Source organism: Rhinoderma darwinii, chromosome 10 (assembly GCF_050947455.1).
Source record: "Rhinoderma darwinii isolate aRhiDar2 chromosome 10, aRhiDar2.hap1, whole genome shotgun sequence".
In the NCBI taxonomy this organism is placed as follows: Eukaryota; Metazoa; Chordata; class Amphibia; order Anura; family Rhinodermatidae; genus Rhinoderma; species Rhinoderma darwinii.
In genome coordinates this window covers 88,518,157-88,532,182 of record NC_134696.1, presented here as the reverse complement: position 1 = coordinate 88,532,182, position 14,026 = coordinate 88,518,157, and the positions used below count along the sequence as shown (strand labels likewise).

Sequence of the window (14,026 nt, the reverse complement as noted above, 5' to 3'; positions counted from 1 at the left end):
ATAGCTGCCCCATACAGTATAATAGCTGTCCCATACCATATAATACCCCCTCAGCAGCTACCATATGAGTTCCACCCGCATACCCAGGTTCATGCCCCCATATGTATGTACCCAATAGAAAAATTAGATAATTACTTATCTATCCCCATTCCCACGATGGGTGGAGGATGCTTTTCCTCCTCTGCACTGTGCTGTGCTATGAGTGACTCAGCACAGAGAGGCGCGATGACATCACTACATTGCGCCTGCCTGCGCCGAGCAGCTTGCGGAACAGTGAATGCTGGAGCAAGGCTCCAGCATTGAACCCAACTGAATGTGCGTCCTGCAGACACAGATTCAGTTGGAAGCGGGACCAGCAGGACCAGGAGCCCGGTCACCATTGCAACCCCTATAGCTACACCACTGACTGAACGTAAACAATCAATGTTCCTACTGAATAACAAGCAGATCTTCAAAACTGGAATACAGAAATGATATTGCAAAATTGTATAGGGCCAGCCAGGGCACCCATCTGACCTGCTGGCCCTTCCCTATCCATAGGTTATGAGTCTTACTTGTGGAGTTAAAGGGGTTTTCAGAGTTCAAAAAAATAAAGCCATTACTCAAATCAATCCCTGAAATTCCAGCGTGACCACTCCAGTCCTCCCCGACACAGTCTTAGGCCTCATGCACACAACTAGCGTTTTTTTTTTTTTCTTTACTTACAAATACAGATCCATAGATATCTGCATATTTGGCACGTTGTAAGGCCTAAGTCACGTCTGTGTTATGCGTGTTAAAACAACGGATGTCACACGGACCTATACAATTCAATGGGGCCATTCAGACACTTTCACGCAACATGTGTCTGCTGTGTGAAACTCACTGCACGTCCTATTCTTAGGAGTTTTTTTGTGCATCACGTACCCATTGAAGTCAATGGAAGCGTGAAAATCATGGACAGTACCCGGACATCAGTGTGCTGTCTGTTTTTCATGCACCAGTTAGTGAAGAAATTAGGAAAAAATAAAGCCTCCACTTGACATACGCATGTAAAAACTGAAACGCGCACCATACACAGATGTCATGGAACTGCAACGCGGGAAAAACTGCATTTTTTACATGTGCAAAATGGACACGAACGTGTAAATAAGGCCTAAGGCAAATACAGCCCATAGTGCATCTGTATTTAAGGATCTGCAAAAAAGTTAGATGTGGTCACCAACCCCTCAAAAAGGTCACCTGATCGTCTGGCACCATTTTCTTGGGGGAAAGCTTCTGCATTTAGAGACCACTACACATCCGTAGACGTAAGCAACTCTGCACATGCCCGAAGACTACGGTAAAGTCCTTGCAGCGTTTGCAGACTGGTTTTATAATTTGCGGATCGTTTCTACGGCCCAGACTCATCTGTAAATAAACAGAAAGGGGGTTTGTGGCCTATAGAAATGAACGGGTACGGAGATCGCCAGTAATTACAGATACACTATGATCATGTGCATGGGGCCTGACCTGGCTGCAGCCATGTTGTTGTGTTGTATGGTCACTGGCCTCCGTGGGTATACAGCACAGGATTGGCTGCAGTGATCACATGGGCACGGCCTCACTGCAGCCATGTCAACAAATCTCATCAGGAAGGACAGGAGTAGAGGTGCAGGACCGCAAGGGATCTGAGAATTTTTTTTTTTTTAATGCATCCCTCCTACCTTGGCCAATCTTTTAAATAATTTCAAACACATCTTGTGCCCAGGGGGTCCCTAAAAAGCTTGCCCATACTACAGTGTGCCATGGTTCCTTTTGGCAAAATGAGCACTAAGCTTATTGAAACCCCTAATGCCATCTTCTGCTGTGTAAACACCCCTTCTGTTATCAGCACAGTGCCAACCTAGCTCTGATCAGCCAAGTCATGTCTAACAGTCTAGTTGCTAGGGATACACTGCCTGACAACCCTAGTTTAGACTGGAAGTAGCATCTTCTAGATGTCTATTTAGTAAGAACTGCAGCACGGAGTCCAAAGCCGTTAACCAGGGATGAGAACCACCAGTCCTCCAATCAGCTGCGCCAGTAGAGTGCTTGGCCAACTGCACATCCTTTGCACAAACAGTCGTCCCCCGTCCCCCCCCCAAACTCTGGCTCAGGGGTCCGACATTGGCACTTTGGTTGCTATGGAATACTTTGGTATTGTAAATACTTAAGGAATAGTCCGCAAAACCAAAGCCGCAGAGAATCCAAACCCACTGGTCTTCCAGCAACTTGTGTTGTGGTTGCAGGTTCTAGTCTAAATTAGGAATCCGAGTGACAATATGGTTCCCAGTCACCGAAGTGTCAAGTCTGACTAGTCATTGAAGTTATGAGGAAGAACTCCTAATGGTATATTGCTTTTTAGGGCTCTTGGATGAGCTCATCTCATGACTAACGTCTAATAAACAATGGCTTTAAAAGTGACGAAGCGGGCCTACAGACCTTATACAATAGTTAAAGGCTCAGACAACTAAAGTATGTTGACGCCAAGTAGAAGGGCATTTTAAGAATACCACAAAAACATGTTTTCCATACTTAACTCTTCACACCCTAGACCCTGATGGAAGCCATTAATAACCCAGATTTTAACCAAAAAAGCAAGTCTGTCTAAGAAGCTGCAGGGTTCCCGTGTGTTGAGTAGTCAGTGGTGGAGTCACCTTAACTGAATGACCATGACTGACATTTCACCCATGTAAAATACATCAGTTGAATCCCCACTGATCATGAACGACAGGGTTGTGATCCTGATACATTGACTTTCACAGCGTCTACCTTTCCAGCAACACAAACGGGAGTTCTAGGTAGTGCCAAGTGATGTAGATAGCCTTTAAATTTAAAAAAAAAAAAAGACTCCTTTCAGGCTATGTAAACCTTTGAAATGCCATTTTTTTTTTATTTTTTTTTAAGATACAGCTGCTCTGTATTCTCTATACAGAGCAGCTGTATTGTTCGCAGCTCACTGAATCAGTCAGTCCCACAGACCTGGTGGGTTTAGTGTCAGCAGGTCCTGCGTGTAACATGCAGGATCCACCTTTGAGCCATCACATCTAAGTTAGGATCTTAACTCATAGTTTACAGGTGGATCTTGTATGTCGGAGACACGCTGCCAAGTCCATGGGACTGACGGATTCAGTGAACAACTAACAAGACAGCTGCTCTGTATAGAGAATACAGAGCTGCTGTATCTAAAAAGAGTAAAGCAAAAATTTAAAAAAAAAAAAAAAAAAAAAAAAAAAGTTAGCTTTAACCTTTGTTCACACCAGGAAAATGTCATGCCATATAAGAGAATAAATCTGCCATTGTAAGATGGTATACTGTGTTTTTGTATCTTACAGGATGCCCTTTAAAAACCCCCACACAGACAACTTATTGTTTATTCCTCTTTTTATTAAGGCAATAAGAAAAAAAAAAAAAAAGTGGTAAAAAATTGATCACATAATTGAAAGAATACCAGTCTGAGAAATCTGGCCACCATGGGCACAGAAAAAAAAACAACCCCAATTTAAAAGATTAAAAATTTCCCCCATTAGGCAGGGATCCAGTCAGCCTCCTAATGGATGGGACGTTACAATACATGAAGCTTCGTCTGCTGATTTGGATTCTGACGGGAGTCCTTAGTGTTCAGACCAGTGGTCAGATGAAGCCACTTGTTACTTCTTAATATTTCCTGTACTTTATATGGAAGTCACCGGTGTTCAGTCGTGGGCGAGGAAGATCACCAAATGGTTGCGTGGTGTCATGAGCCAGAGCTCTCATACTAGCAGCAATTCGGTCCAGGTCTGGTGAAGGAAACTGCAGATAGAGGATTTGATTTAGTACACAATAAAAAAGGAATTCTATTTTATACATCAGAAAATAGGTAGATCGAGTCTGGGCCATTGCAGCAACCTAAGGCCCTGGGTGACCAATCGAAATCTGCACAGCCTTGTTTTCTGCTGTGGTCATTGAATCACCTGCAGGCTACTTCCTGTAAAGGCTGTTACCAATCATCTTTGCGAATTCTAGCCCATTGCAGAGAGGGGCACATTGCCTGTGACATGCATGCTGCAGCATAGTATGCAGTCAGCAGCCTTTCCTGGGCCTTAAACTGCATCGGTCTTCAGAATTCTGTGCAAGACATCATGAAAACAGATTTCTGCCCTAAATATGGCAGACAGAAGCTGGATGATTCTCTACTAAAGTGGAGTTTGAGGGAGCATATACATTAACACTGAAGCAAGTGCCGAGACCCCCACATCCTCACCTTGCCACCTTCCTCATCCGATGACTTATTGGCCTGTCTCTTCTCCTTAAAGCCCCACACAGGCACAGTGACTGGGAGCGACTTTGCGTACTGCTGGAGGCTGCGCTGGGGCACAAGATGCCCAGGAGCATCATCAGTCAGGCTGCCATCTGTAAGAGGATACAAGTTTGTTGGATCATGTGAGGGGGAAAAAAACCCCCCAAAAAAACTGCACTTTAATTCAGATCCCATATAGATTGACGACCATGTATTATCTAATAATGTCGAGTCCCTCAGAGCCACCATTTCTCGCAGAATCTCTGCTCTGGCTAGCATGGACGGGCACCCCCTCTGATGCTCACACAAGCATAGACAATCCCTCTAAGGGCTTGTTCACATGTAGCAGAATTGCTGTGTATTTTCCATCCAGAGCTGCAGACTGAAAAGCCAAGGCAGCAAAGTGGGTGAGGTTTGTGACAAATCTCATTCACATGCTGCGTATTTGTCCGCAAGTCAATTCCGGTTACGGAAAGTGGACTGAATTGCGGCGTTTCAGAGGAGATGTCACCATCTCCCAACAGTGAGAAAACCACTGCAAAATCTGCACCATTTTCTGCAGCAATTCAGTTACGTGTGGACAAGCCCTTACTTTACAGCCTTGTGCCAAAGCCAGATCCCTTCAGAAGAGATCATTTATTTTTGAAGGTGTAAAGAGTAGGTTAATTCTGAAGGTCTAGGAGTAAGATCATACCGAACTCACCATCTGTACTTTCTTCTTGATCAGATTCAAAGAAAGGTTCACAGTCTTGGCTATTTGAATCTTCATCCATCACAAACAGTCCTAGGAAGGGGGAGAAATGGGAAAAAAAAAAAAAAAAAAAAAAAAAAAAAAAAAATCCATTATGAACTTACTGCATTGTAATAGACTGACCGATCCAACAGCACCACCTAGAGGACAACTGATGGCCAAGCACAAGAGTTACACATTCATAGGTTTGTCAGGAGGAAGAGGTTCTTTGTTCTGGTGCCTGGGAAGAATAGTAACCAGTAATATCACGAGGACTGCATAATCCTGTAGTGTTGCATGGGTATAAGCGCTCACTAAATGAAATGTAGCCATGATCAGTGGTAATTTTGATTTACATTGCACCAAGGATATTGGGCGACAGGTAAGGCCAAATGCACCCGATGTGCATTGCTCACGGATTTGCCGTGCATATTTTCCAGTACCAGCAAAGTAAGACATTAAGTCATCTCATCTACATGGATAGGTTGCTGCATGTAAAATGACCCTCAGTGCAGGGTTCCTGCCTGTGAATTGTATATGACTAGTTTATGTAATCAAAAGCCACATCAAAACCACTCCATTGGGGATTTTATCACAGAGTTACTTGCAGTAAAACTGGATTTTCTGCACCAAAATTACACAACGTGCGCATGTAGCTTTAAGAGTGACAACGGTCATTCTGTCGATTTGAAGCCTATACAAACTGCAAGAGATCTGGATTCTATGTTTCGCTTAACAGAATTCCAAATGCTAAAATGAGCATAAACTTCATTTCATATGCCTGATAGGTGGCGCTATTTTATAAAATAAAAAAAAGTGCAATAAGGGTGTACAATGAGCAGATCTTAACGTTCTTAGGTTTGCAGTTAATATACAGTCTGCATTGCATCAGACAATGGAACGAAGTACGAAAGCGATGACCGCACAGCTCCACCCTATGTACATAAAACAAATGTCACTAACTGAAAGCCTCATGTACTATATGCACGTTTCAGCTGGTGAAGAGCAGGGCTAAACTTCCCTTATTGGAGCTTTGATATTACAGTCTACGCTTCCTAAAAGCAAATCATAGTATAATCCACATAGACAAAAGACTGGGTGCTTGTCAAAAGACAGACCTATGGGAATGGGATATGAACCCTTACCAGGTCTAAAGTGAAATAGAACCCAATATGATCTACAGGGAGTTAAGGGTTTCTCCACCTCAACTGACGGGGCCTGTTCACATCAGTGTTGGCTTTCCGTTCCGTCGGAGGTTTCCGTCGGGTAAACCCCGCAACGGAAAGTCAAACTGAAACCACAGCTTCCGTTACCATTGATATCACTGGTGACGGAAACATTGCTAATGGTTTCCGTTAGTCACCATTCCGGCAGGTTTCTTTTCTGACGGAATCAATAGCGCAGTCGACTGCATTAGTGATTTAGTCGTTAATGGAATCAATGGTGACGGAAATGGAAGCGGTGGTTTGTTTGACTTTCAGTTGCGGGGGTTCACCCGATGGAAACCTCCGACAGAACCCTGGATTGGAAAGCCAACGCTGATGTGAACAGGCCCTAATGTGTATGGGGGCAACCTGTTTTTCCCTTTACAATGAAGGGGGTTCTAGGCTAGTAAAACGTCTGCACCCATGCCACCTTGTGAAGGAGCCACATGGTCCCAATCTGACAAAGAGCAGAGTCCTGAGTCTTTGGAATAACACCCATTCTATATATATATATATATATATATATATATATATATATACACACACACATCCATCTCTCTCAAAAGGTTATGCCACCATTCACATGCCAGTCCCTGTATAGGCATAGTCTATAGCATCCTTGCAGTTGTGCCCAGATTGGTTGACATGTCCATAGTAAATACCCTGATGTATTACGTGAACCACCACATCATGGAGTACACCAAGTATACAGGATCAAACAGAAGGGATAGAGGTAACAAAGTATGAGCAGCGCTCATGTCCCTTTGAGTGGTGGATCACAGTATTACAGCCTTCTCCCAGACAAGTGGAAAGTATGGAAGGCCCCATGCACAATTGTATTTTTCATCCGTAATTACAGACCCATTAATTTTTATGGGCTATGGACACCTTTTTTTTTTTTTTTTTACAGATAGGCATCCTGTGCTGTAGAAATTATAGGACCTGTCCTTTTTTTTTTGACTAATTATGGCACAGAATCTCCATAGAAGTGTATGGGCGCTTTTGTAATTACGGACGGCTATGGATACACAGCTGTAGCAGACCAACTACGGAATCCTAGAATAAGCAATGGCGTTTGTACACGAGAACACTATTTCTGACTTGTATCCTCCACAGTCTTGGTCTCAAATAGTTCTGAGCTAGTGGGCAGAGCACAACTGTGTGCGGTGTATAGATAACATGGCAAAGGAAAATCCTGCTCCGCTATCATATATAGAAACTACAGAAAATTATACAGAAGTATTAATCAGTGTAGCTGCAAATCCAGCACTGGAGTGAGCCATGACTTACTAGAAACAGCAGTAGCACCCTCCGTGAGCAGATTGTACTGTTAAATCCATCTTATGAGACTTAGAGCGACAGTCAAAGTAAGGACCCACATCCTTTATAGCGGTGTGATTTTGTGGGCAAATAGATTTGCCTGCAACAATGCATTACCATTAACTAACACGACAGCTGCGTCAATGCTGCCCTTTGCGGGGGAGGAGAGCCTGATAAGTGAAGGACATTTTTCTCTAAAAAGATTAAGTTATATCTGCTCGTACTATTAATGTATGCAAAGTTTGCTCAAAATTTAGTAACCGTTTAAAGGGAAAAGGTCAGCAGTGCTGTACCCATAAACCAGCTGACAGTGGTATATCCAGGACACTGAGCAGCACAACCAGACCGGTTGTGTCGGTCATGTAAGTTGCGTGACTGGGGACTTTAATATGTAAATGTGTCAGAGTAGCAATCACAAGTGCCAGAGAGGAAGTCCCTTGTTCAGCAATCCAGGCTCTTCACCGACAGCTCTAGCATCCAATCAGGAGACTGTTAGAATAGAGTCACTGGAAATCAGTGCAGGGACAATATAAAAATTTGTCATGCAACTTCCATGGCTGACGTATAGTTCTGCTGCTCTCCCTATCCGGTATGTAGTGCCATCAGCAGGTTTGAGGGTTTAAAGAATACTGACGGATTCCCTAGAAGTTTTATTGTGGGATGGCAGAGCTTCCATTTTACAAATCACAGCCTATTAAATTAGAGCGGTGTCTTATTGCAGTCTATGACTGACAGGCCAGGTCACAGTAATTTATTCAGATGAGTCACTTGGCATTATTGACAGCAGCACAGCTCTGCGCCTCAAGTAAAAGTGGTCCTAGCAGTCCAGAATTGGTAAGTGACCAGAGATTGAATCCGTGTTACCTGGCATTTACTCACATCCCACTGATAAATATCGGCGACGCGTTTCATCTATACACACACACTCTGTTACTGGTTTCTAATATGAATAGTGAGTACACCTTAGGCCTCATTAACACGGCAAAGGTGGTGATGTACCCCACTATATAGGCACACAGTAGAATAGGTCAGCTGAACCCCCCTAGACAGCACTACCTGAAGTACTGGGTTTAGGCGGAGCTCCTGATGTCAATGACAACGAACAGTGACATCAGGGGCTTCTCCAGTCAGTGATTGATGCCCTGGATGAGACTGTAGTTGGAAGCCCCTGACATCAGTGCCCGTGTATGGACAGTGAAGTCAGGAGCTTCCCCAGGGCCGAAATCCCTAGGCTGAGTGTTACCTGATGCTCTTTCTGGGGAAACCCTGACCTATACTAGCCAGAAGGAAACCAAAAAGGATACTTTTGGCCTCTGTCAGGCCAAGGAAACCCAATGAACATATTTAACGTGTATGTTGGAGCTTTTCTGACACACGCTAATCATAGGGCATAAGCACAAAGTGAATGGGGCCCTAACTGAGAAGAAACATTGGAGCAGTTCAATTTGTGGGCTTCAGAAATTTCACATGGGGCATTAGAGGTTCAGTGTAGAAAATGTGGACACTACAACTAAATTGAAAACAGCGCTTCTATTTTTTTTTTTTGGGGAGAATCATTGGTGTACAAGAATTCCCTTTAATACTTACATGACCTAGTGACATGTCCTCTAAGTTGAACTAGTTTACAGAGTTTAATAGTGATGTCTCACCGATTCCAGTGCTGCTTTTTTCCCCCTGGAACCCCCCCCCCCCCATATACCAGAGATATGGCCCACTGTTGTGTTAGCCAACAGGGTGGAGCTAGCTTCCCTGCCTCTGAAGCTGACCAATCAGTATGAGGCAGCTTGGGTGGTAGTTCACACCCTGTTGACCAACTACAGGAAATTAGCATAGAGGGAGTTAACACAACAGTGGGCCACATCTCTGGAACAGGGGTCCAGAATATTTTTTTTGCTGGAATCAGGGAGACCGTGCTATTGAGGTCAGTAAACCAGTTCAACAGGTAACAGGTCCCCTTTAAATTAAAGTTATGTTTTAAGAAACAATCACCCTCTCTTTCCCCTTCTTAGGTTTGTTACTATAGGTAACATGGTCACAGAGCACGGTGTCTCGGGACAAAAAAATATAGATAATTGAAAAATAAGTGCATTTCATGACCGATGCAGTACCTTCTATCCAACCTTGCATTATGAATGGCTTCTGACAGTGACGCAGTGCATGCCCATTATGCCCTCTAGGAGAGAGAGTGCCGAAAACTTACTCAGACCCAGGAGTACAAGTATTTCCAGCATTCTTATAAGAAACACAGGGATGCCCTCAGATGCCAAATTTGAGGCCTCATGCACATGACAATGCTTTTGCAGCCACAATTTGACAGAGAAATTGCAGACCCTTTCATTGCTATGGCCCCATGCACATCATGGCTCTATGCACATTACAACGGAGGGGCTGCAAAAACGCAGGACAAGTCGTTTGACGGTCCCGATTTGCAGATTCACCACTACTGGCGAGTTATGGGGATCTGCAAGTCCTGATGACTGACGCAAGAAGGTTTTTTTGCGGTCAGATGGACCGCAACAGAGCCATGGTTTTGCAGACTGCAAAATGCAGCGGTGTGCACGAGGCCTTAAACCTCAGCCAAATCTTCCAGCTTCAGATTTAAAAATAAAACTTTAGATACAGCTAGAAGTTTCGCAGAGCATCCGAGTCTAGAAAACAGACATCATTGAGTGACTTACTAGTTAGTGGTGCTGTTCCTCCTAGAAACTTACAGGTAATTGGACAATAAGAATGTTAAAGGGTAACAACTGGCAGAAAACTTCTGACAGTGACATGTCAGAAGTTTTGATCAGTGGGGGTCCAAGCACCGAGACCCCCGCCAATCGCTAAAACGATGCAGCAGAAGTGCTCGGGCGAGTGCTGAGCCTCTGTTTGGCTTTTCTCAGAAAGCCGATATAACAGTGTACGGATGCGATCGGAAGTCTGAGCCTGTACGCCGTAATGACTTTCCGAGAAAAGACAATCACATTAAGCGGCTCAGCACTCACCTGAACGCTTCTGCGGCTTCGTTTTAGCAATCGGTGGGGGTCTCCGTGCTTAAACCCCCACTGATCAAAACTTCTGACATGTCACTATATGTCAGAAGTTGTTACCCTTTAACAAGATGGCAATTTTATCACATATCTAGGAGGAACAGGACCACAACGGTTTAACTATTCAGAATTAATGTTTCCTTAAAGGGGTTACAAGCATTTACATGATAGAGTACGGTCTAAAACCAATTAGGACATGTTAGATTTCGCAGGTCGTTTCTACGCCTGGACGCCTTCCTGCAGATATACGGGGAGGTGTCCGTGGGCAATAGAAACGAATGAGTCTGTAATTGCGGATCAAAATTACGGCTGCGCGCATAGGGCCTAATGCAGACATCAGGAGAGGGGAACTTCCATCTGTAATCATAAATACCCACGTACACTGCCAAAAAGAAGCCGGCACCAGCTGTGCACCCCTCACCTGTTGAATCACTAGGAACAGTGTCAGTAGCCTTATGCAATTGGCTTTCCTTGTAGTCATAGTCCTCGTCATCTGGGGCATCAAGTTGCGGGAGTGTCTCGGGCCCCTGAATCTGAGGGCCCAGATTAGCCCGGTCATTGTCCTCCAGCATAGAAATTCCTTCATTACCGTATATAGAGGGGTAGCTCTTGGAGTAAGAGTTTTGCCTGCCCCCTGCAGTCTCTTTATTTGCCTTGTTGATGGGCAAGGGGCTGGTTAGAGCTGTGGTTTTGTGCACTACAGCAATGTCATCAAGGTATCTTTGGGTGGCCTCCAGGAGCACGCCATTGCCATGCACGGTGTAGGCGTAATTGGTGAGCATCTTGGACTTGTACGCCGTGATTAGCACAATGTCATTGCCAGTCTGTCTACGATATTGCTCTGCGGCATTGATTAAAACCTCCCAGGACTCCTTGTGGTTGTCAGCCATGTCAGTCATGTTTAAAAGATGATGATAGCACCCTGCAAGACACAAAAAGTAACATTAAATTTTTTTTTAATATATATATGGACCACCATATTTCTGTAAGTCATTGTAGATAGAGAGCCAGCCCACAGATTTCTCCATTGTAGTCTATGAGAATCGTGGCGGGTTGCGACAGTTTCTGTAACTTATACAATATAATGGAGACCTGCGCTCACGTGATGCCGGTTTCACTTGAGACGACATCTGAGGCTGGGTTCACACGACCATGTTACGTCCGTAATGTACGGAACGTATTTCGGCCGGAAGACCCGGACCGAACTCAGTGCAGGGAGCCGGGCTCCTAGCATCATAGTGATGTACGACGCTAGGAGTCCCTGCCTCTGCGTGGAACTACTGTCCCGTACTGAAAACATGATTACAGTACGGGACAGTTGTCCTGCAGCGAGGCAGGGACTCCTAGCATCGTACATCACTATGATGCTAGGAGCCCGGCTCCCTGCACTGAGTTCGGTCCGGGTCTTCCGGCCGAAATACGTTCCGTACATTACGGACGTAACATGCTCGTGTGAACCCAGCCTTATTCTGTTCCTATTGAACAGTTTCCTTCTTTGCCCCCCCAGAAGGTAAAAACATAAGCCAATTGCTGCACAAACGAGTTGTCACCCAGCTTTTCTTTAGTCCTGAATGGCAAACACTGTATATTTGACATTAAGGAGTTTGGAAAAGTAGCACAACATCTTTATACGACTGGTTACCTTTATAAGCAGCAGTATTACAATAAGACTGGGGTTCCAAGAAATACCCCTAAAAGTTGTGGTAATTCTGCAGCTCAAAAGCAATGCTGCGGTCATGGACCCCCAGCCATATGGAGAAGGCAATTTGAACCCAAAATCCCCTGTGGAGTGACATTAGGACCCATTTACATCAGCACGGGGGGCTCCGTTACAGATCAGCTGAAAATACCAGAAACCACAATGGGTACCAACAGTGTCAAGTATTTTCGTTGTCCTGCTCCTCTGAGAGCAGAACCACTGACGCAGGTGTGAACAGGCCCTTAGGCCACTACTAAACCAGCGATTACCTATTAGTATACATTTAGCTACACTTCTAAATCTGATCCTCTGGAAAGGTCGAAGGGGACATTAGACAGGCAGAGATTTAACACAAATTTATTGACTCAGTCCAGAAGTTTTAAAGAGTCATAAGAAAGACTACTTCTGATTGGCTGAGGGCTCGTGGTCCCTAGAGGTGGTGTCTTGGTCCGTCAGAGGCTCAGGGGAGTCGTTTGGCAAATAAAGCAGAGCCATAGGTGTGATTGGTGGGGGCTTAGGTAGTTGGACCCCACAATCCTAAGATTGTGGTATAGAATATAAATTGTAAGTGGTGGGAAAGCACTAAAGTATTAAGTGGAATGATTTGTGGTCTGCTTGCTGTCAGTGACTAGTCATTTTGGCTTGCATCCACAGACCTGTTAGATGAATGTGTGCTACTATTGTAGTTGAGAAGTGAAGTCCCCACAGCAGGAGGTAGTGGCAGGTACCACAGCAATTCACCTGCACCAAAAACTGCACTCAGCACTATTACATCAGACACCGGGTGACATGCTACAAGGAAATAGAGGAAAATCAGATGAACATGAATCACTAGAATGCATTTTTGTGTTCTCTGTTATCAGTCATTTCAGGCCAGGAAGAGGCTGACTAATGTTAATCAATGGGATTACTGAAAGGTTGTCCAGGAAAACCCCTGCCCCTATAATCACTGCTTCATCCTCCATATCTGAACCTACAGACATTTACATGCAGAAGTGTGGAGGATATTAGCAGCTCCTTCAAGAAGCAACACTGTTATAAGCTGTTGACTTCAGGTTGGGGCCCGTTTAAAGGTCTAGCAAAAACTTCTACATGTAGGAACAGGCAAGAAAGACTTACCAGAAGCGGCAGAACTACAAGTCCCAGCGTGCCCGCAATAACCACTGCATGACAGGGAATGCTGGGAGATGTAGTTCCAGTGTTTAAAGAGCATTAGAACAGATGACTAGAAAGTGCTAATAAGCTGTTGACAAAATAGGGCTGTATGAGGAGGGGAACGGCCCCGGTACACGGAGATAAAGGGGAATGACAATGGAGTAGGCACAACAAACAGGAGCCACGTATGATGACAATGAGCGGAACACACTTGTTACCTGCAGCAGATCCAAACCAAAAGCCCCAAGGGTCGCACAACCACAAACGTCACCGCCGACCTATCCCACTGCACGCCCACCTCCCCCTTTATAGCTCTTAACCCCGCCTCTTTTCACCATGTTCACGCCCATCACCTTACTTGCCAGTAATAAAAATGGCGTCTGCCTTCCAAGACGTTTCATAGGGAGTCTTTTAATGGCTTTAATGCAGCTAAAACTGCCGAAAAGTCGCGTTAAGGTCACCGCCTAGTCGCTTCGTTAAAATACTTTGGGGAAAGCCGTGTCCGTAGATAGTCACTTGCCCGTAGCAAAGATGGCCGCTGGCAGAGTGCGGCTCCTCAGCCTAGGAGGCAGGTGACACTGGCCACGCCCCTCAGTTTGTTTATTT

At 44.7% G+C, this 14,026-nt stretch overlaps 1 protein-coding gene across 2 annotated transcripts; it reads right to left on the bottom strand.

The window, feature by feature from the left end:
- Positions 1 to 3,385: 3,385 nt before the first annotated feature.
- On the bottom strand, positions 3,386 to 13,719 carry AKT1S1 (AKT1 substrate 1). 2 transcript variants are annotated; one of them, XM_075840204.1, is made up of 5 exons: positions 13,639 to 13,719; positions 10,988 to 11,488; positions 4,983 to 5,063; positions 4,244 to 4,392; positions 3,386 to 3,792 (listed from the first exon to the last, which is right to left on the bottom strand). In XM_075840204.1, the coding sequence occupies exons 2-5, from the start codon at positions 11,463 to 11,465 to the stop codon at positions 3,658 to 3,660; spliced, it is 843 nt and encodes a 280-aa protein (XP_075696319.1). In that variant the 5' UTR covers positions 11,466 to 11,488; positions 13,639 to 13,719; the 3' UTR covers positions 3,386 to 3,657. The 2 variants fall into 2 exon arrangements, with proteins under 2 accessions (XP_075696319.1, XP_075696320.1); XM_075840205.1 differs by lacking the exon at positions 13,639 to 13,719 and adding an exon at positions 12,922 to 12,988.
- Positions 13,720 to 14,026: the final 307 nt, after the last annotated feature.

Coding starts and splice junctions, on each gene's coding strand:
- AKT1S1 (XM_075840204.1), bottom strand. CDS start 11,465: ATGACTGACATGGCTGACAACCACAAGGAGTCCTGGGAGGTTTTAATC. Junction 5,064..10,987: donor TGTTCCTAGTGATTCAACAG/GTGAGGGGTGCA, acceptor CCCCCTTCCTAG/GACTGTTTGTGATGGATGAA. Junction 4,393..4,982: donor TCAAGAAGAAAGTACAGATG/GTGAGTTCGGTA, acceptor ATCCTCTTACAG/ATGGCAGCCTGACTGATGAT.